This window comes from Procambarus clarkii, chromosome 1 (assembly GCF_040958095.1).
Source record: "Procambarus clarkii isolate CNS0578487 chromosome 1, FALCON_Pclarkii_2.0, whole genome shotgun sequence".
Lineage (NCBI taxonomy): Eukaryota > Metazoa > Arthropoda > Malacostraca > Decapoda > Cambaridae > Procambarus > Procambarus clarkii.
In genome coordinates, this window is record NC_091150.1 from 37,267,986 (window position 1) to 37,291,527 (window position 23,542).

At 38.4% G+C, this 23,542-nt stretch overlaps 1 protein-coding gene and 1 long non-coding RNA gene across 3 annotated transcripts in view; one reads left to right on the forward strand and one right to left on the reverse strand.

Annotated features, from left to right (window-relative positions):
- The first annotated feature begins 473 nt into the window (after positions 1-473).
- Positions 474-23,536, forward strand: LOC138370603 (uncharacterized). 2 transcript variants are annotated; one of them, XR_011230177.1, is made up of 3 exons: positions 474-1,157; positions 14,922-15,105; positions 22,653-23,536. It is a non-coding gene; the product is annotated as an uncharacterized lncRNA (long non-coding RNA). The 2 variants fall into 2 exon arrangements; XR_011230172.1 differs by having other exon boundaries at positions 489-632.
- LOC123754366 (uncharacterized) overlaps positions 14,397-23,542 on the reverse strand; it is a gene marked incomplete in the record, with an annotated part of 212,897 nt that continues 203,751 nt past the window's right edge. Inside the window, 2 exon segments of the mRNA XM_069335044.1 lie at positions 14,397-15,040; positions 19,720-20,004. Coding sequence (XP_069191145.1) covers positions 14,877-15,040; positions 19,720-20,004 — 449 coding nt within the window.

The following is a 23,542-nucleotide window of genomic DNA, read 5'->3' on the forward strand; positions in this document are numbered from 1 at the left end:
GCCCGCCCTCCCATCCTCTCACACTCTCCTATCCTCACGAATTCCCTAGCTCTTCCATTCTCCGAACTCCCTTCCATCCTTTTGCACATTCTCGTTTTCTCTCACCCTCCCTCCCTCTTCGCATTCCCTCCCATACTCTTGCACATCCATTACTCCTCTTGCTTTATCTCCCTTTCCTCTTGATATCGCTCCTATCCTCTTGCATTCCCTCCCATCCTCATGCTTTTCCCCTCCCTCTTATTTTCCCTTCCATCCTCATGCTTTCCCTGTTATGACCCCAGGTAGCCTGGTGAAGTGAGACTACTAGGTGAAAGTTATTCTGCACTCCTGACCAGAGATTAAGATGAAAGAGGAAGGAAATTTATTAAGCAAACGTCAGTGAGTGAGTGACTTAAAAGAATACAAGCAGAGGATGAGCATCTTATCCTTATGTTTGATGGAATAAGATGTCGACATTTTGTGACGTGACGTGACGCAAGCGGACATTGTAACGCGTCACTTGAGTTGCCACAGTCGTCAGGAGTGGGTATACGTCACCGTCTCCTGGGGTGATAGAAGAATACGGTTATGTTTAAAGCGTTTAAATGAAGGTTATAGTGTACAACTGGTGTGGAAGCTGCCGAGGACACGACGTACGTCATTTCTCAGTGATTATGAAGATATTAGAGGCGACCTGAAGCCTAGAGGGTGGTTGTGCCTGTGTGGACTCTAATGTGAAATATCCTCTAATGGCGGAAAGTAAGCAGGTTCTTCCGTGTGAAGCCTGTCAGGTGACTGTGCTCAAGTCAGGACTGAAAGAAGCCTTGAGGGACCGTCCTAAATGATTTTGTTGGACGACCAAAGCTCGCTTATTAGTTGATACGAGTGTTTATTAGCGCTTGACCGTGTGCTCAGCGATGATAGGAGACGTTTATGTACATACGTTGAATATTTTATAAAGATAGTGAACAGATATAAGGAGATAAGAGATGAGTGGACATGCTGGAGACAGAAGCAGCACTCCCACACTCTCCCGAGGTCAGTGAGTGACTGGGGGTGGAGCTCCCCGGCAGCCGTCGTGGTTGATATCGGTGTGGACTCGTCCGAAGATGGGGGAGTACCCGCCACGGCTGAGCCAGTGTGCAGAAGGAATATTAGAAGGAGGAATTTATTTTGGTGTAAATATATGTATTTTTATTTTTTTTGGAGAAATGTTATTATGGATCGGTAATGGAATTACAGGTTTGTATGGGAAATATTAGTGGAGGATTTCGGATTAAGGAAGATTATATGGTGAACTCCAAGTGTAGAACTGACCTTCGAGTGTACACGTCCTAGGCGTGTAACAATCGTGTATTAGGCCTAACAATCCTAAGCCTAATACACGCTATCTGAGGCCTAATATAGGACATATATATATGTGCTATATTAGACCTAGGAATATTTGTTTGGTTTTAGCTTTATTTTTTTCCGGACTCTAAAAAAATAGTTAAAAAAAAATGGCTTACTAGGGTTCCATCACTACATATTTGTTCAATCGGTCATATAGTTACAAAAAGTACTATCATTTTAGGAGGGCTAGGTTGCAGTAACCTAGGGTTAGGGTTGGTGTCCTGTCAATCGTGGCAAGGTTATTAAAAACCACCACAATGGCATGCTAATCAACCAGCAAATGTACTTTGGCCCTTAATATTGATCAGGATTATAGTATATTCTCAACATATGCAGTAAGTGAGGGTTCACCTTTCTGTGCACATATCCTTGCAGTATGTCAAGAAGTAGCATAGTTCTTACAAGTATGAACATACACAAGTTATACTCTCATCGAGTAAAAGTTTTAGAAATACATCAGTGTTTCCCTGAATTGGACATTTTATTGGGAAAATGACAACACGATACATTGTAAGTGACGTCCACATAAATGAAGCCTTATCATACATGTAGCTTGGAGAGGAAAACATAGATAGTATAAAACACGTTGCCATTGGATTTTTTGGCAAGTTTTCTTTCGTATAGATAATAATATTTATGTCTAGGTTTGCGTTAATTTGATACTACGCTTCGATCTTGCGTTAATTTGACAATACGCTTCGATCTTGCGTTAATTTGACAATACGCTTCGATCTTGAGTTAATTTGATATGTCACTTCGATCTTGCCATATTAACACAAGCTCAAATTATCAACATGCACACGTACGAAAGCACAAATATTTTCTTTATTGAATTATTCATGAAATTTAAATATATGTGTGCACAAATATTTTTCCACACATAAGCATGTTTCATACATCTACATATTTGAAAGCGCATGCCAAAATGTAACTTACACACGTTTTTTCGACCATGTGTACACTTACAATATACACAAGTATTGACTATCTACAAAGACATTGTGCACACTTTTGTACGCATATAATATGTATATGTACAACCTTTGTGCGACAAGTTCGCACACAAACCCTTGTATGAATACTGTGGTGCAAATCACTCATACGAACCTAAGAATTCAATACATATGTATACGCTTTGAGCACGTCCATATACATACTTACACACATATTTACAAATTGTACATGACACTTACGGTTTTCACACACACACACACACACACACACACACACACACACACACACACACACACACACACACACACACACACACACACACACACACACACACACACACACACACACACACATATATATATATATCTATATATATATATATATATATATATATATATATATATATATATATATATATATATATATATATATATATATATATATATGTCGTACCTAGTAGCCAGAACGCACTTCTCAGCCTACTATGCAAGGCCCGATTTGCCTAATAAGCCAAGTTTTCCTGAATTAATATATTTTCTCTATTTTTTTTCTTATGAAATGATAAAGCTTCCCATTTCATTATGTATGAGGTCAATTTTTTTTTTATTTGAGTTAAAATTAACGTAGATATATGACCGAACCTAACCAACCCTACCTAACCTAACCTAACCTATCTTTATAGGTTAGGTTAGGTTAGGTAGCCGAAAAAGTTAGGTTAGGTTAGGTTAGGTAGGTTAGGTAGTCGAAAAACAATTATTTCATGAAAACTTGGCTTATTAGGCAAATCGGGCCTTGCATAGTAGGCTGAGAAGTGCGTTCTGGCTACTAGGTACGACATATATATATATATATATATATATATATATATGTCGTACCTAGTAGCCAGAACGCACTTCTCGGCCTACTATTCAAGGCACGATTTGCCTAATAAGCCAAGTTTTCCTGAATTAATATATTTTCTCTAATTTTTTTCTTATGAAATGATAAAGCTACCCATTTCATTATGTATGAGGTCAATTTTTTTTATTGGAATTAAAATTAACGTAGATATATGACCGAACCTAACCAACCCTACCTAACCTAACCTAACCTATCTTTATAGGCTAGGTTAGGTTAGGTAGCGGAAAAAGATAGGTTAGGTTAGGTTAGGTAGGTTAGGTTGCCGAAAAACAATTAATTCAGGAAAACTTGGCTTATTAGGCAAATCAGGCCTTGCATAGTAGGCTGAGAAGTGCGTTCTGGCTACTAGGTACGACATATATATATATATATATATATATATATATATATATATATATATATATATATATATATATGTCGTACCTAGTAGCCAGAACGCACTTCTCAGCCTACTATTCAAGGCCCGTTTTGCCTAATAAGCCAAGTTTTCATGAATTAATTGTTTTTCGACTACCTAACCTACCTAACCTACCTAACCTAACCTAACCTAACTTTTTCGGCTACCTAACCTAAACCAAACCTAACCTATAAAGATAGGTTAGGTTAGGTTAGGTAGGGTTGGTTAGGTTCGGTCATATATCTACGTTAATTTAACTCCAATAAAAAAAAATTGACCTCATACATAATGAAATGGGTAGCTTTATCATTTCATAAGAAAGAAAATAGAAAAAAATTATTAATTCAGGAAAACTTGGCTTATTAGGCAAATCGGACCTTGCATAGTAGGCCAAAAAGTGAGTTCTGGCTACTAGGTACGACATATATATATATATATATATATATATATATATATATATATATATATATATATATGTCGTACCTAATAGCCAGAACTCACTTCTCAGCCTACTATGCAAGGCCCGATTTGCCTAATAAGCCAAGTTTTCATGAATTAATGTTTTTTCGTCTACCTAACCTACCTAACCTAACCTAACCTAGCTTTTTTTGGCTACCTAACCTAACCTTACCTATATATATAGGTTAGGTTAGGTTAGGTAGGGTTGGTTAGGTTCGGTCATATATCTACGTTAATTTTAACTCCAATAAAAAAAAATTGACCTCATACATAGTGAAAAGGGTAGCTTTATCATTTCATAAGAAAAAAATTATAGTAAATATATTAATTCAGGAAAACTTGGCTTATTAGGCAAATCGGGCCTTGAATAGTAGGCTGAGAAGTGAGTTCTGGCTACTAGGTACGACATATATATATATATGTCGACATATATATATATATATATATATATATATATATATATATATATATATGTCGTACCTAGTAGCCAGAACTCACTTCTCAGCCTACTATTCAAGGCCCGATTTGCCTAATAAGCCAAGTTTTCCTGAATTAATATATTTACTATAATTTTTTTCTTATGAAATGATAAAGCAACCCTTTTCTCTATGTATGAGGTCAATTTTTTATTATTGGAGTTAAAATTAACGTAGATATATGACCGAACCTAACCAACCCTACCTAACCTAACCTAACCTATATTTATCAGTAAGGTTAGGTTAGGTAGCCAAAAAAAGCTAGGTTAGGTTAGGTTAGGTAGGTTAGGTAGACGAAAAAACATTAATTCATGAAAACTTGGCTTATTAGGCAAATCGGGCCTTGAATAGTAGGCTGAGAAGTGCGTTCTGGCTATTAGGTACGACATATATATATATATATATATATATATATATATATATATATATATATATATATATATATATATATATATATGTCGTACCTAGTAGCCAGAACGCACTTCTCTGCCTACTATTCAAGGCCCGATTTGCCTAATAAGCCAAGTTTTCATGAATTAATTGTTTTTTCGACTACCTAACCTACCTAACCTAACCTAACCTAACTTTTTCGGCCACCTAACCTAACCTAACCTATTAAGATAGGTTAGGTTAGGTTAGGTAGGGTTGGTTAGGTTCGGTCATATATCTACGTTAATTTTAACTCCAATAAAAAAAAATTGACTTCATACACAATGAAATGGGTAGCTTTATCATTTCATAAGAAAAAAAATAGAGAAAATATATTATTTCATGAAAACTTGGCTTATTAGGCAAATCGGGCCTTGCATAGTAGGCTGAGAAGTGAGTTCTGGCTACTAGGTACGACATATATATATATATATATATATATATATATATATATATATATATATATATATATATATATATATATATGTCGTACCTAGTAGCCAGAACTCACTTCTCAGCCTACTATTCAAGGCCCGATTTGCCTAATAAGCCAAGTTTTCCTGAATTAATATATTTACTATAATTTTTTTCTTATGAAATGATAAAGCAACCCTTTTCTCTATGTATGAGGTCAATTTTTTTTTTATTAGAGTTAAAATTAACGTAGATATATGACCGAACCTAACCAACCCTACCTAACCTAACCTAACCTATATTTATAGGAAAGGTTAGGTTAGGTAGCCAAAAAAAGCTAGGTTAGGTTAGGTTAGGTAGGTTAGGTAGACGAAAAAACATTAATTCATGAAAACTTGGCTTATTAGGCAAATCGGGCCTTGAATAGTAGGCTGAGAAGTGAGTTCTGGCTACTAGGTACGACATATATATATATATATATATATATATATATATATATATATATATATATGTCGTACCTAGTAGCCAGAACGCACTTCTCGGCCTACTATGCAAGGCCCGATTTGCCTAATAAGCCAAATTTTCCTGAATTAATATATTTTCTCTAATTTTTTTCTTATGAAATGATAAAGCTACCCATTTCCTTATGTATGAGGTCAATTTTATTTTATTGGAGTTTAAATTAACGTAGATATATGACCGAACCTAACCAACCCTACCTAACCTAACCTAACCTATCTCTATAGGTTAGGTTGGGTTAGGTAGCCGAAAAAGTTAGGTTAGGTAAGGTTAGGTAGGTTAGGTAGTCGAAAAATAATTAATTCATGAAAACTTGGCTTATTAGGCAAATCTGCCCTTGCATAGTAGGCTGAGAAGTGCGTTCTGGCTACTAGGTACGATATATATATATATATATATATATATATATATATATATATATATATATATATATATATATATATATATATATATATATATATATATATATATATATGTCGTACCTAGTAGCCAGAACGCACTTCTCAGCCTACTATGCAAGGCCCGATTTGCCTAATAAGCCAAGTTTTCATGAATTTATTGTTTTTCGACTACCTAACCTACCTAACCTAACCTAACCTAACTTTTTCGGCTACCTAACCAAACCTAACCTATAAAGATAGGTTAGGTTAGGTTAGGTAGGGTTGGTTAGGTTCGGTCATATATCTACGTTAATTTTAACTCCAATAAAAAAAAATTGACCTCATACATAATGAAATGGGTAGCTTTATCATTTCATAAGAAAAAAAATAGAAAAAATATATTAATTCAGGAAAACTTGGCTTATTAGGCAAATCGGGCCTTGAATAGTAGGCCAAAAAGTGAGTTCTGGCTACTAGGTACGACATATATATATATATATATATATATATATATATATATATATATGTCGTACCTAATAGCCAGAACGCACTTCTCAGCCTACTATTCAAGGCCCGATTTGCCTAATAAGCCAAGTTTTCATGAATTAATGTTTTTTCGTCTACCTAACCTACCTAACCTAACCTAACCTAGCTTTTTTTGGCTACCTAACCTAACCTTACCTATAAATATAGGTTAGGTTAGGTTAGGTAGGGTGGGTTAGGTTCGGTCATATATCTACGTTAATTTTAACTCCAATAAAAAAAAATTGACCTCATACATAGAGAAAAGGGTTGCTTTATCATTTCATAAGAAAAAAATTATAGTAAATATATTAATTCAGGAAAACTTGGCTTATTAGGCAAATCGGGCCTTGAATAGTAGGCTGAGAAGTGAGTTCTGGCTACTAGGTACGACATATATATATATATATATATATATATATATATATATATATATGTCGTACCTAGTAGCCAGAACTCACTTCTCTGCCTACTATTCAAGGCCCGATTTGCCTAATAAGCCAAGTTTTCCTGAATTAATATATTTTCTCAATTTTTTTTCTTATGAAATGATAAAGCTACCCATTTCATTATGTATGAGGTCAATTTTTTTTTATTGGAGTTAAAATTAACGTAGATATATGACCGAACCTAACCAACCCTACCTAACCTAACCTATCTTTATAGGTTAGGTTAGGTTAGGTGGCCGGGAAAGTGAGGTTAGGTTAGGTTAGGTAGGTTAGGTAGTCGAAAAACAATTCATTCATGAAAACTTGGCTTATTAGTCAAATCGGGCCTTGCATAGTAGGCTGAGAAGTGCGTTCTGGCTACTAGGTACGATATATATATATATATATATATATATATATATATATATATATATATATATATATATATATATATATATATATATATATATATATATATATATATATATATATATATATATATATATATATATATATATATATATATATATATATATATATATATAATGATAAAATCTTTAGAGTAGGATGGCAGGATGGAACCATATAATATATCCAATATATAGATATATAATGGTTTCTTTCCGTGTAACATATTTTTTATTTAATAAATACGAGAATGACTACACTTACAGTGAATGTTGCAGTAGTCAGTAAAGTCATACAGGGCTCTAAACATTGATCCCTGACACAACCATCACTCAAGTATAACGTTACTCACTTTTCTATAGTTTGGTGTCTAGTCTTGATCACAATGGCTAAACTCTACAGAGGCTTATCTCACAAGTAATATAAACAAAATATTTAAGTGAAACGTTTAACCCTATGAATAAGTAAGCTACCCAATTATGTGCAGTTTTTCAGCCCATCAATCAAGCCGTCCTCTCGAGCGTTCACGTCATTAAACTGATGTACTACGTTGCCCGAACCTAACATCAATCCAGCCCATCCTCCGAATAGGCAGAACGTTTTAATACTAAATGTAATAAGTATAATCCTGACTATCGGCATAGTACATAAATACACTTAATCACCAAGCATCACACCAAAATATTGTGAATATTAGAGTTTACCTGAAAAGGTGTATAGAAAACCACGACCTAACCTAACATTGGGAGTGTAGGAGGACAAGCATGTAAATAGCATTTATTGCTTCTTAATTACAATTAGTACTTAATCTATAGCTATATTGATATTACAATTTTATATAACTTAATAAAACAAAATTAAAGTCTTTCAATAAATTATAAAGTAACTCAGGATATTTTCCAATTTTGAATAAAATCTCTATTGTTTAATAAAACTGAAATAAAAATTCTCTATATTTAAAACTTGTATATATAATTTTAAACACGAAAACTTCAATTAAAAATTTTTGAGTGTATTAATAATGAGGAGAATATATAGGGAAGTAAATGTAACAGCACAATTAAGTGTATTTAGATACTATATCTTGAGATTATCTTGAGATGATTTCGGGGCTTTAGTGTCCCCGCGGCCCGGTCTTCGACCAGGCCTCCACCCCCAGGAAGCAGCCCGTGACAGCTGACTAACACCCAGGTACCTATTTACTGCTAGGTAACAGGGGCATAGGGTGAAAGAAACTCTGCCCAATGTTTCTCGCCGGCGCCTGGGATCGAACCCAGGACCACAGGATCACAAGTCCCGCGTGCTGTCCGCTCGGCCGACCGGCTCCGTCGGTCATAGTGCTAGACTATGCAGCCAGTCACGAATGTAATTATTACATTTAGTATTAAAACGTACTGTCTATTTGGAGGCAGGGCTGCCTCAATCCGTCCTCTAGAATAGTACATCGCATTTTGACGTATAAATCCCATAAGTCCAACAACTAATGTACAAAAAATCATAGCGGCTCGCAAAACTGAGATAATGTCCCCGTTTCCTATTCGTGGGTCCTCTGTTAGGTTAGGTTCGGGCAATTTTTTTGCATCAGTTTAGTGACGTTGAGAACGATCGAGACGACGGGCTGCTAACCTGACCGAGGACCAACAAATAGAAAACGGGACATCACGTTAACGTTGCCAGCCGCTATGATTTTTAGTACATAGGTTTTTTCCTTTAGGTATTTATTCCTCAAAGTGCGATGTTCTGTTGGAGAGGACGGGTTGCATCAATACCATGGGAAAACCTCACAAAATGACACAAATGAAACATCGCTTGACACACGGTGTAACTGTATTACACCACAACATAACAGTTATAGTATTAGTAACGGCTCCCACTGGACCAGTCATAAGTAACACTGGTACTCTGTGTATCTAACACAGCGGTGCGAGTGCACCTTTTGCGCCAGGTCTGTTTAAAGCGTTCATATATAACGTTTACATTATAATGCATTTATTGCTAAAGATGTTATGCATTCTTCTTACATTACGAAGAATGAAATGAGACGTTTCAAATGATTAAATGAATAGGAACGAAGAGTTTCACTAAGATTCGAATATTGCCTAAATCTGTTTAATATATTTTCTCAGCACACGCAGCATGCTGACCGAACCATGGAACAGGAAAAACTTTTATATTGAATATTTAGAGAAAGGTTTTCCAGTAAAAAAGTACCCCAGTTAAGGGAATCGGTTTCTCATTGAAAGAACATAATCTCCCAGAGAGAATATTATGTTCTCCAAGAGAGAACATTATAATCTCCTACAGAGAACATTAAATGTTCACTTTAACATTTGAACACTTTATATGTTCATTATTTAAGGATAATATTTTCAGAGAGAACATTAAAATCTCGCAGAGAGAGAACATTACAATCGCCCAGAGAGAACACTATAATCGCCCAGAAAGAACACTATAAAATCTCAGAGAGAACATTATAATCTCCCAGAGAGAACATTATAATCTCCCAGAGAGAACATTATAATCTCCCAGAGAGAACATTATAATCTCCCAGAGAGAGAACATTATAATCTCCCAGAGAGAACATTATAATCTCCCAGAGAACATTATAATCTCCCAGACAGAGAACATTATAATCTCCCAGAGAGAGAACATTATAATCTCCCAGAGAGAACATTATAATCTCCCAGAGAGAACACTATAATCTCCCAGAGAGAACATTATAATCTCCCAGAGAACATTATAATCTCCCAGTGAGAACATTATAATTTTGTATGTGAAAGGTCGCGGATTTATTTGTTTGCATAAATAACGCGATGACTAATATCAGGCAACCTATCAACTAAAAGTAATCTTTCCTAGGAAACGGGTTCTAAAAGTTTATGTAAAAAATAAAAATATGGACCATTCCAGTCGGCGATAGCACGGAATTTTGTGCTTTTAGTAATTTGAATCTGTTCGAAGGTAATGAATCAGAATAGGCTTCGTACACTTCTAGCCTGTTGGGTTTGAGGCTTATAAACCGCAAGAGAGTTTCACAGGCCACAGGTGCACATATCCCTCCTGTGTCCAACCTGTTATGCAAACACTCCATAAATCCCGCCAAGCCTCGAAACATTGCCCAAATGTTGATTAATCCGGCAGCTGCTTCCACGTTTATGAATGAAAAACACGATACAAATAATTCGCGACTGATTATGCTCGAACTTTTCTCATATAGTTAGTAATCATAAATGTAAAAACGCTTAACCTAGATGGTTATATGACTCGGCGTTACCAAATAATGAAGAGTTCCTCGGCACCATTTAGGATGTCAGCACCAAATAAAGAACCACCGGAATAGATCACATTTAATGGTACGTAATTTAGTACTTGTAGTAGCTAATCACTCTCCAACGGTTGCCGATTGCATTATAAATGACGGTAAAAGTCCGAGAAAGGAATTAGCTTCTGGGTGAGGACAAGATAGGAGTGTTTTCTCCAGCGGCAATGTTTGCTTCCTCACTGGAGGCAACGCTACTAAGCTGCCAGGCTAAGAACCTGTCAAAACTCGTCTGCCTTTTACCTGCTAAAGATGAGACATAATCAGTGTTAGATTTCCAGCACCATAGAATAAGATGGGTGGAAAGATTCTAGGGTTTTGAAAGTACTGTGAGTTTTAGCAACAATAACGATCGTTGCCGCATGGAATGTATGTCTCAGAGTACATAAAATCGCATAAATGTATGCAGTAACAACGTTCGTCTCTGGGTAAGGTCGCACATAGGGGTTTTACCTGTTTCATTCACTTCCCATATTCAATACACACCTACGTTCAATATATACAAATATTTTCCAACAAAACCAAACATCTAAGTAACCTAAGCTACCCTAGGCCTAACTTTGAATGAAATAAAAATAATTATATTAAATTATAATTTGAGAAATGAACTTTTTTTTTATTACACAGGACAAATAAATTGATAAATATACCTTTGGAAGCGGTCGCAGAGTGGACAAGCATCGCCTGGGATGGTTGAACGTAATAAAAATATCTTACTTATCCGTAAAAATAAACCAGCAATACATTTAATATTAATTTTTATGTGAGAAAATATCAGCTTTCATTACACCGTATGAACAATTATTTCTGTCAATTGACTGCCAGATACGATATTTAAATAATATTAATTTAGGCGAAAGTCAATATCTGTACTAATGTCTTGGGGAAAGAGGATAATTTGTTTCGATCAATTACTGTTGACTAGGTTGCTTTCACACCTGATAAGAATTTTTGATCGCGCTTCCGTTTTCCATCATAATTCATAATACACAACTAATCAAATCTTTAGTTAAGAAAAATACATAAACTTTACCCATATATATTAACATTGAATATATTATAAAAAATGGATTCATATATATTATTGATGAAATATAATTGTTTTATTGATATATACAAGAGTTCTTACATTTTTGTAAAGCCACCAGCACATAGCGTTTCGGGCAGGTCCTCCCTTCCTTCCTTCCTGGAATACGACCCGCCAAATCGTTTAACAACCAGGTACCTATTCACTGCTGGGTGAACAGAGGCTACAGTTAAGGATTGGCACCCAGTCAATCCTCCCCGGCCAGGATACGAACCCAGGCTAAAGCGCTCGCGACGGGCCGGGCGAGTGTTTTACCACTGCGCCACGGGGACTGTAAGGTTGATGATAAGGATAAGGTTAACCAAGGATAAGGTTAAATAAAGCCTGAGGTATACTTTTGCAGTTTTTACCATGCAAAAAATTTAAAATTCTAGTTTGCTTAGTAAAACTGTATTGCCAAATATGTAGCATCGCCTGGGTTATTAAATTATAACCGTAAGTTCTACATTGTAATACGGTGGATAATGCGTCTTACTAGGTTTACTCATGTTTAATACCGTTAATACTGATAGATATAGAAACGTTCTATTAGCTATATTTCAATGATTTACGTACCCTATCTCCGCTAGTGCAAATTGAGAGTACAATACTTATATGAAAACGTAACCATGATTTTCTCAATCTTGCACGTTTGACCTTGCTTGAGAGTCAACAGTCAGGGAAAGTGCCACCCACATCTTGTGTGTGTCTTCGTCTGAGAGTCAGCAGGCAGGAAGAGTGCCTCATACATCCTGAGAGTCAACAGGAAGAATACCTCATATATTCTGAGGGTCAACAGGGAGAGTGCGTCACACATCCTGTGAGTCAACATAGTACTGCGTCAAACAACAATCAATGTTTCCGTAAACAAACTCTCAAGAGTCCACGAGTCGTCTGCTTAACTCATAGAAAACGGAGCATGAATCCCGTTGATATCAACCCGTCTTCTCGAATAATACATTGCATCTTGACGTACAAATGCCCAAAGCCCCAAAAAACTGATGTGCTAAAAATCATAGCGGCTCGCAAAATTTTACGTGATGTTCCGTTTTCTATTCGTGGGTCCTCGATTAGGTGAGGTTCGGGCAATTTAGTATATTGATTTAGTGACATTGTGAACGCCCCATCCCCCAGTTACAAGTACGTTTTATTAGGACAATAAAATACATCTGAAAGGGATACAGTAGCTTAGGCTATTTCTATTCTCGATCCTAGTTACAGCCCCGCTCCTGTGCCAGGTAAGTCCACTACGGGTTCACCATAGCCCGTGCTACTTGCAACATTTTGTTTCGAGTAGCTGAATCTATAACAACATGTGAACACCCAAGAGGACGGGATGCTCCGTCCCGGAACATTAGTATTAAATCAGCCTCTAGCCCCTACAAACAATATTACCACAATCAACCTTAACTTATCCTGACGTTCACAACGAAGTACAATGTTTGAAGAGTTCGAGTCGACCGGACAAATTTTTTTTTTACCTGCTTATCCCTACATGTTCAAACTTGGCTTGACCGAGGCTCAGCTGCACGTAATTCAGCTTAGTTAAATATTTGATTATTAGCGTAACGTTGATCTGTTTTGATACCCCCGTCTGCTTATAATATAAGGTGAGACTTTGGAACATTCTCAACCAATAATTAACCTATAATTATTTAGTTAAGTTCATGAATGGATTTCCAAATAGGAATCTATTTGGAAATCCTATTCTTTTTATAATTTGCGGAGTGTATTATTTCAGTTGTCAGTCGATACTGATTTGTATTTGAAATATTCTGAAAATGGCTGGGTGGAGACATTGGAGAAACCCCCCTCCCTCAACATGCCATTACAAACCCGTGAATATGGCTATCTTCTTGAGGTTAGCTTGAGATGATTTCGGGGCTTTTAGTGTCCCCGCGGCCCGGTCCTCGATCAGGCCTCCACCCCCAGGAAGCAGCCCGTGACAGCTGACTAACACCCAGGTACCTATTTTACTGCTAGGTAACAGGGGCATAGGGTGAAAGAAACTCTGCCCATTGTTTCTCGCCGGCGCCCGGGATCAAACCCGGGACCACAGGATAACAAGTCCAGTGTGCTGTCTGCTCGGCCGACCGGCTCCCTGTAAACATTTTACATTTTTGTAAACCGGCTCCATGGCTGTAAAGATTTCAACATAATATGGTGAGGATAATGAACTTATAACTTTTTGGCATATAAACATTCCCACGCGAGTTTGTATATAAACATTCCATGGAGAAGGGGATCCCCGAGTACTGACAGAAATACTGAACTTTCCTTATATATGTAGTTTTGACGACTGTAACTTGCGTGGCTAAATGAATGTTAGGGGTTCAGTTCGTGAAAATCAAAAATCAATCTTTATAAATTTAATTCCTGTTATTCTTTGCGTGACACAAGTGTTACAGAGTAACTTGTACAATGACTGGAGATGACGACACAAGCTCAGTTAAGGTAGCCAACCAGCCGGCAGCAACAGAGGCGCCTTTAGGGTGTGTGGCGACGATTGTAATATGTTTCTTAAGTTATATTGACCTATATACGCTAGCCTATTCTGCCTAAACTATATATAATGTTCCTGTGGATAAGAATATAATGTAAAAATAGAAAATAGTACTGATGCGCCGTCAGTCAATAACGCAAATTAAAAATTATATACATAACACTGGAAGGGAACTGACAATAAACATTTTACGTTGCCATAGAAAATAATGAATATACCATTATATACATAATCATACATCAAGATAACAGACCTTAACATCATAAGACACATACAGTATATATATATGTATATATTTATAATCTCTCGTAGCATTTTATTCTTATTCCCATCATCGAGATAGCATAACACATTTTTCAAAATATCCGTCCATCAGGAGTATAAACAAACAGGAGCCAATCAGGAGCGGGGCCGCGAGGCAGGGGGCGGAGTCAGCGGTGGTCAGCTGCTCTGATTCGTCGCTGTGGCCGTTGTGCAGCGCCGCGTGCTTCTCCTCTGTTAAAATAAATGAGATTTCGTAAATTTGTGTGCCGAAGTTTTGCGAAATTTAATCTGAAAAGGTATGTGAAAGTTAGCCGAAGAGTAAATTACATGATGAGAATGATGTTTATGAAAATATTTGTAAACGCTCTGATCATCAGCCAAACTCTGATCAACTCCCCTAAAGAGAGGCGTATTGATCTCCAAGTCTTACCATTACATTCTTATTGTTATTCATCAAGGAGTGGACAGAAGAAGACGGAATATATTATACATTTAACTACAAAATAAGTATACTCAGTTGCCAAGGGCAGCAAGTATCAGTAACAGGCTTATTACAAGAATGTAAGAACTCTTGTATATATAAATAAAAACAAATAAAATAAAAAATAAAACAGAGGAATGCAGTAAAGTAGATCCTTCACCCCTGACACAGTAATGTTGGGACCAAAAAGTCTTAATACTGTGTCGTATTAATAGAAGCAGATGGGAACTATTACATAGATATAATGGAGTTATGGAAATAATAAAGCAGCCTATATAATAGTGATCAATTAATGTAATTTAAGTTCTTAAAATAAAATAACATAATTCATGAATGACTGAACTGTAAGCCTCGGACCAACAACAACTGTGGTCAAAAATTGTATTTTTATTTAAATATTTCATATTGTGAAATACGTCTAGCACAGGCAACAGTATGGACCGCTCTTGTTAGTTGCTAATTAAACATATCCCATTATAATATATATATATATATATATATATATATATATATATATATATATATATATATATATATATATATATATATATATATATACCTGCATTTGGGTGAGGTGATATGTTATAACAGTTTTGGATGAAGTGAAAACAAACTTTCAACACAAGACAGAACACGAAACAATGGGTATAATATTTTGTAAGTTAAAGGGAAGAATGGAAGTAACTGCAGAGGGCCTATTGGCCCATATTTCTCGATGCTTCTATATTGGAGCGGAGTCTTGAAGTGGGTAGAATATAGTTGTGCATTAATTGGCTGTTGATTGCTGGTGACGACTTCTTAATGTGTAGTGCCTCGATGATATCTAGCCGCCTGCTATCGCTGTATCTATCGATGATTTCCGTGTTTTTTGTTAAGACTTCTCTGGTGATGGTCTGGTTGTGGGAAGAGATTATATGTTCCTTAATGGAGCCCTGTTGCTTATGCATCGTTAATCGCCTGGAAAGAGATGTTGTTGTCTTGCCTATATACTGAATTCTTTGAGGCTTACAGTCCCCAAGTGGGCATTTGAAGGCATAGACGACATTGGTCTCTTTTAAAGCGTTCTGCTTTGTGTCTGGAGAGTTTCTCATGAGTAGGTTGGCCGTTTTCTTGGTTTTATAGTAGATCGTCAATTGTATCTTCTGATTTTTGTCTGTAGGGATAACGTTTCTATTAACAATATCTTTCAGGACCCTTTCCTCCGTTTTATGAGCTGTGGAAAAGAAGTTCCTGTAAAATAGTGTAATAGGGGGTACAGGTGTTGTGTTAGTTGTCTCATCAGAGGTTGCGTGGCGTTTCATCTTCCTTCTTATGATGTCTTCAACGAAACCATTGGAGAAGCCGTTGTTGACTAGGACCTGCCTTACCCTACAGAGTTCTTCATCGACTTGCTTCCATCCTGAGCTGTGGCTGAGAGCCGTGCTCTCAGCCACATATCTACACTTGAAACTGTGTATGGAGTCAGCCTCCACCACATCGAAGCCTAATGCATTCCATTTGTTAACTACTCTGATCTTACCTACTTGAGTGTTCCTGAAGATCCGGATTGTGTACAGCGTGACCTTCCTGTCACTGGTCCACAAGTCCTCAAGAGAGAATTGCCAATTCAGCTTTTTTCTCAACTTGTCAGTATTTTGGGTAAAGATGGCACATTAAAAAAAATTCTACCTGGGCATCATTGAGAGTTTCATTAGAAGTTAATTAAGCTGTCAGATGGTTAAAGGATGACGAGATTACTACCATACAGTCGAGAAAGCTTTTGGGGAATGCTAGGTATTTGTCGATGTGTTTGAAGGACATTAAGGAGAGCTACTGTACCGCGTCGCCGTAAGTCTCGTAAGTCTTACGGAAGCAGTAGGTATTAAGCAACACCACTCTCAATACCACAGTACCAGCCTGAGTCGCCATAGGGAGGGACACCGCAACACTGACACACACACACACACACACACACACGCACACGCACACATACGCACACACACGCACACACACGCACACACACACACACACACACACACACACACACACACACACACACACACACACACACACACACACACACACACACACACACACACACACACACACACACACACACACACACACACACACACACACACACACACACACACACACACACACACATACACACACACACCAATGGTCGAAGGACGCTCCGAACACTTGAGGCCGAGATCCTTCAAGCGCTGATGCCAGTAATCAACATTCAGATGGATTTGAATTCAAGCTTACAATTGTTTAACGGCCTTCCGTTGAGTCAAAGGGAAGATGACAGATTCGGTAGACAACTGTTAGCTGAAGTTAGGCAGCAATCCCCTCACCCGATTCTTCGTCGATATCAACGATTAAAAGACTACTTAATAGTAGTGTCAGGCGTAACCCCATACTTATATATGTCTGTTTTTGCATGTAAAACGGAAGTTTCTGCTCCGCTCCTGTGCCAGGTAAGTCCACTACGGGTTCACCATAGCCCGTGCTACTTGGAACGTTTTGTTCCGAGTAGCTGCATCTAAAACAACAACAACAGCATGTAAAAGTAGCATATTTGTGTACCCAGTGATGAACAGAAATAGATAGATTGAAAGTGATGAACATTTACCCATTCTCTAGCAAGTAACAATCTTAAAGTAAAGTAAATTTCATTCAGGAAAGTACATACATAGTCTACATACATAGTTGATTTACAAACATAATGTTGGATTTATAGATAGAGCTTGTACATAGAATACCTAAAGCCACTAGTACGCATAGCGTTTCAGGCACCAACGTTCCACCAAGTCCATAATCCTCATGACAATATGAGGTCAACATATGAGGTGTCACATGATCAAGTGGTTATAAATCAGGACATATACTGCCATTACAAACATCTCTTACTTTCATTAGTAGGAAAGTCAATTCAATTTGTGCCCATCCCACTTGTACGGGTCGTAATTATCGAAGTTCCCCCAGCAACTAACAGCCTGAGAGTAATTACGTCTTCATGGACAATAAAAATTAACTATGTCCTCTTTTTAATTGAAGATGTATGCTGCGCTAATGTATATGAATGTTGCTTGTCCGTTTGTAGAATAAAATGTTTGCAATCTTCATATGGTTCATTATACCTTATATTGCTTTGCTTTTAAAGACTGTTTATCAGTAAATTTTTACCTAGAAATAAATTTTAATGGTTTGAGGATTAGTAGGATAAGGGTGTGTGTATGTGTGTGTGTGTTATCACCTAAGTAATTACCTAACTGTAGTTATAGGATAATAGATACGCTCGTGGTGTCCCGTCTTCCCAGCACTCTTCGTCATTTGACGGTTTTGGCATCCACCGCCTTCTCTCTTCGCAAAAGAAAACTTTCTAATATATTTTCGAAACCTTTGTTTCCTTAGCTTGAATCTATGACCTCTTGTTCTTGAAGTTGCTGGTTTGAAGAACTCCTCTTTGTCAGTTTTGTCGATTCCTGTTTCTATTTTGTATTGTGACGGAAAAATGACTAATAGAGCAGTGGCTATTAGGGCAGATGGAATGCCAATTACATTTAACAAAAACAAAGTAAATAAAACTGCTAAGTAGATCTCTTCACGGTGTGGTAGCTGTAGTATAAAGTACAAGGAATGGAAAAATGTAAATACTTTACTATGGCAAAAAATAACTTTTATCAATTTACATAAATAAAAATAGTTCCTCTATGACTTGGCTGAATACAATGTGCAAAAAATGAAAAGCAAACAAGTTAACGTTACGTTAAAGATACGTGTGTGTGTATGTGTGTGTGTGTGTGTGTGTGTGTGTGTGTGTGTGTGTGTGTGTGTGTGTGTGTGTGTGTGTGTGTGTGTATGTGTGTGTGTGTGTGTGTGTGTGTGTGTGTGTGTGTGTGTGTGTGTGTGTGTGTGTGTGTGTGTGTGTGTGTGTGTGTGTGTGTGTGTGTATGTGTGTGTGTGTGTGTGTGTGTGTGTGTGTGTGTGTGTGTGTGTGTGTGTGTGTGTGTGTGTGTGTGTGTGTGTGTGTGTGTGTGTATGTGTGTGTGTGTGTGTGTGTGTATGTGTGCGTGTGTGTGTGTATGTGTGTGTTTATAATACGTTTTTGTAGTGATATTGTTCATAATACTGTTCTTTTAATAATTTTTTAGCCTCATACACAAGACTTGTCAATGTGTATTTGTTTCCTTATGCACTAGACCTGTCATGAGTGTGGGTGCCTGGCCTGCTGTCTTGTGCCACCTGTTTTATATAAGGTTTCATATTGGTTGTACTTTTCTGTTGAGCAAGTTCTTAATGTAACAGTTACTTCCATGTGTCTGCTGATACACCACCAGTTTACCTTACAGTTTACCGCGCCGTCCCTAAGCCGCTGCAAATATGATTATATCCGCGCCAAAATATCACCTTCCAACACACAGCACAAAGAAATCCTTACCAGCAATAACATGGAGGGTGACATTGGCGGGCCGGGCCTTGTCCGGGTCACACATGTACGACCCCGCGTCCGCCCAGGTCACGTTATGGATGACGAGCGAGATGCCGTGGTGGTTACGGACGACCTTGAGGGCCCTCCTGAGGTCGTAGTTGACCATGGTCCCGTTGTGGTACCAGAAGATGAAGGCGGGAGACTCAGTGGCCAGCTCCACCCCGCAGTGCAAGCGTAGGCGGACGCCGGTGTGGACGTGGATCTCCGGCGCTCCCTGGATCACCGCCCGGGCCTCTGTTGGCGGGGAAACATAATGTTTGGCATTGTTCTGGCTCTGATGGATAGTCTAATTCTGTTGTCCGACCGTCCTTCAGAAATGATGGTGCCTACGCGGACAGCCTCACATTAGTGTGGCAGAAAATTAGTCACCCAAACCACGCACTTGAAAATATAGGAAGTGCCGACTTTTCGGTCCATCCTGGACCGAAATGTAACGAATGAAATTATAAATGTTTTTATTTACAAATGAAATGTAAATGTTTTGTAATGGTCAAACGTACAAAAATCGAACATTTATTAAATAATCTAAGCTAATCTATCCAAGGTCTCAATAAGCATTGATAGGATTACTTTAGTACATATATGTGCTAACTAGGCATAGGAAAAAAAATATCAACACTATCCTTCAAGACTCTCCTCAGTTTTGAAAGCCGTGGAAATGAAGCTCCTGTTGAATACTTTAATAAGAGGGGCAGATATAGCACGGTTGGCAGCTTCATGCAAGATTGCATAGCTCATGAAAACAGAGAAAACAGTCCCTGGAAATATTATTGGTAGGAACGTTACCCCCCCCCCACCCCCCTCCCCACACGAACCAGCAAATAAGAGTTAACAATTTACTACAAGAGCCAGAACACCCCCCCCCCCCAAGAAAGACGCTTTGAGAGAGAGACGAATGTCGTTCTCGCCCCCACATGCCCACTTGGAACGATCTCTGTATAAAGGCAAGACGACGTCTCTTCCTGGGCGTCATGTACAAACAACAAGGACACATATAAGAACATAATTTCTACACATAACCAGATCAGTTGATGACTAAACCACACATCAAAATATATATAATTTGGGTCCGTCCTGGACTACTATCAAGTCGTTTAATAGAAGCGAGGAAGGTATATATCTCATATATACCTTCATACCATCTCTCATATATATATATGAGAGATGTTGTGACTGTTTGCTTTGTATCTCTCTCTCTCTCTCTCTCTCTCTCTCTCTCTCTCTCTCTCTCTCTCTCTCTCTCTCTCTCTCTCTCTCTCTCTCTCTCTCTCTCTCTCTCTCTCTCTCTCTCTCTCTCTCTCTCTCTCTCTCTCTTTATCTCTCTCTTTCGTCATGAATCGGTCGCCTTTAATTTACAAGTGAAGAAAGGTGAAGGTCAGTGTCTTTACGACCCTTGCAACACACCTCAATGACGTCACGACCCTTGCAACACACCCTACTGACGTCACGACCCTTGCAACACACCCTACTGACGTCACGACTTTCGCAACACGCCCTACTGACGTCACGACTTTCGCAACACACCCTCAGTAACGGCACGGCTCTTGCAACACACCCTCAGTAACGGCACGGCTCTTGCGGCTAGAAGAGAGCCACCAGTAACACGGGAGACATCTCCCGTCACGCAGGGTGCAGTCGCACCTCCACAGATCTCCAGCATCAGCTCTTGATACTGGTAATGGCTCAAAAGGGCCAACACTTACGGGCTATTCATGCCCGTGCCACCTTTTGGGTGGCTTCATCTTCATCTTAACACATTCACAAGGGAGACATCTCCCATTATGCTGAGTGCAGTCGCACCTCCACAGATCTCCAGTATCAGCTCTTGATACTGGTAATGGCTCAAAATGGCCACCACTTTCGGGCTATTCATGCCCGTGCCACCATTTGGGAGGCTTAATCTTCATCATCATCTTCATCATCAGGCTCCTGCAACACACCCTCATTAACGGCACGGGTCTTGCAACACACTCTCAATAACGGCACGGCTCTTGCAACACGCTTTCAGTAACGGCACGGCTCTTGCAACACACTCTCAGTAACGGCACGGCTCTTGCAACACACTCTCAGTAACGGCACGGCTCTTGCAACACACCCTCAGTAACGGCACGGCTCGTGCAACACACTCTCAGTAACGGCACGGCTCTTGCAACACACCCTCAGTTACCAACGTAATTTCCTCTGCAATTTCTATCTCAATTGCAAAATTTGAAATTGCGATATTTACTTCATAATTTGGCGTTCTTCGACAGTTTGGTCTCGGAGGCAACTTTCTGTTTTATAGCAAAAATATACTTTTGTTTCATATTTACCAATCTTTGTAAGTTTTTAAGTGGATTGTAATTATGGGATATATATATATATATATATATATATATATATATATATATATATATATAAATATATATATATATATATATATATATATATATATATATATATATATATATATATATTTATGCGTTGTAAATATTATTAGTGTTGTATATTATGTATTTCTTGTTGTACTAAATGTGAGTTATTTATATACTGGAAGGATTACCCGGTGGTGCCCGGGACAGCATGCGTCAACCATGCACCTCCCCTCTCTCTCTCTCTCTCTATCCCCTCTCTCTCTCCCCGTCCTCCCCTCAGCCCCCATCTTCAGTGCCACTCCCGCATTTTTCTTCCCCCTCCCATCTCCCCCTTCCTCGTCCCCTCTGTTGCCTCCCCTCTCCCGTTCCTCCAGGGAGAAGGAAGCATCCACCTCTCCCTACCAACCTGGAACAGATATTCCCACATATATATGTAAAGCAAATCATGAAAATACGAGGATCAACGGTGGGAGAAACGTCAACACTCTACGGACATTACATCCCTGATTTCATCTTATTCCATTTCAGACTTGATGATAATTGCTCGGGGGCGCTGGGATGCTGGCTATGTTTCATATAGTATTTAAGTTAGACCTATACCCCGAGCAGCCTATGTACGTCCCATACCCCAGACCAAGATTATATTGTGCAGTTGACGAGAAGCGTCGGAGGAGAGGCCAGGGTGCATTGGGGGTGCACCTAAGTTATTGGGATCGTCTCAAAGCTCTCCAAATGTACTCACTAGAAAGGAGACGAGAGAGATAGTAAATAATATACACATGGAAGATACTGGAGGGACAGGTCCCAAATCTACAGAGTAAAATAACAACGTACTGGAGTGAACGATATGGAAGAAAATGCAGGATAGAACCAGTGAAGAGCAGAGGTGCCATAGGCACAATCAGGGAACACTGTATAAACATCAGAGGTCCGCGGTTGTTCAACGTCCTCCCAGCGACTATAAGAAATATTGCCGAAACAACCGTGGACATTTTGAAGAGAAAACTAGACTGTTTTCTAAGAAAGAGTGCCGGACCAACCGGGCTGTGGTGGGTATGTGGGCCTGCGGGCCGCTCCGAGCAACAGCCTGGTGGACCAAACTCTCAGATGTCAAGCCTGGCCTCGGGCCGGGCTTAGGGAGCAGAAGAACTCCCAGAACCCCATCAAGTAGGCATCAAGCAGGTATCAAGCAGGGGGTCCCACAATGCACCCTGGCCTCCAGGGCAGAGTGACCCACAAGCACTTGGGGGGGGGGGGGAAGGGTAGTGGACCCCACACCTAACATCCCATCTTCACAAACACACAAAAATTATTTTGATTTCTGAGAAACTCAGTAGGAAGCCATACTGTGATTTCTGTGTGCTTGTAATTATTATTATTATTATTATTATTATTATTATTATTATTATTAAAAATTG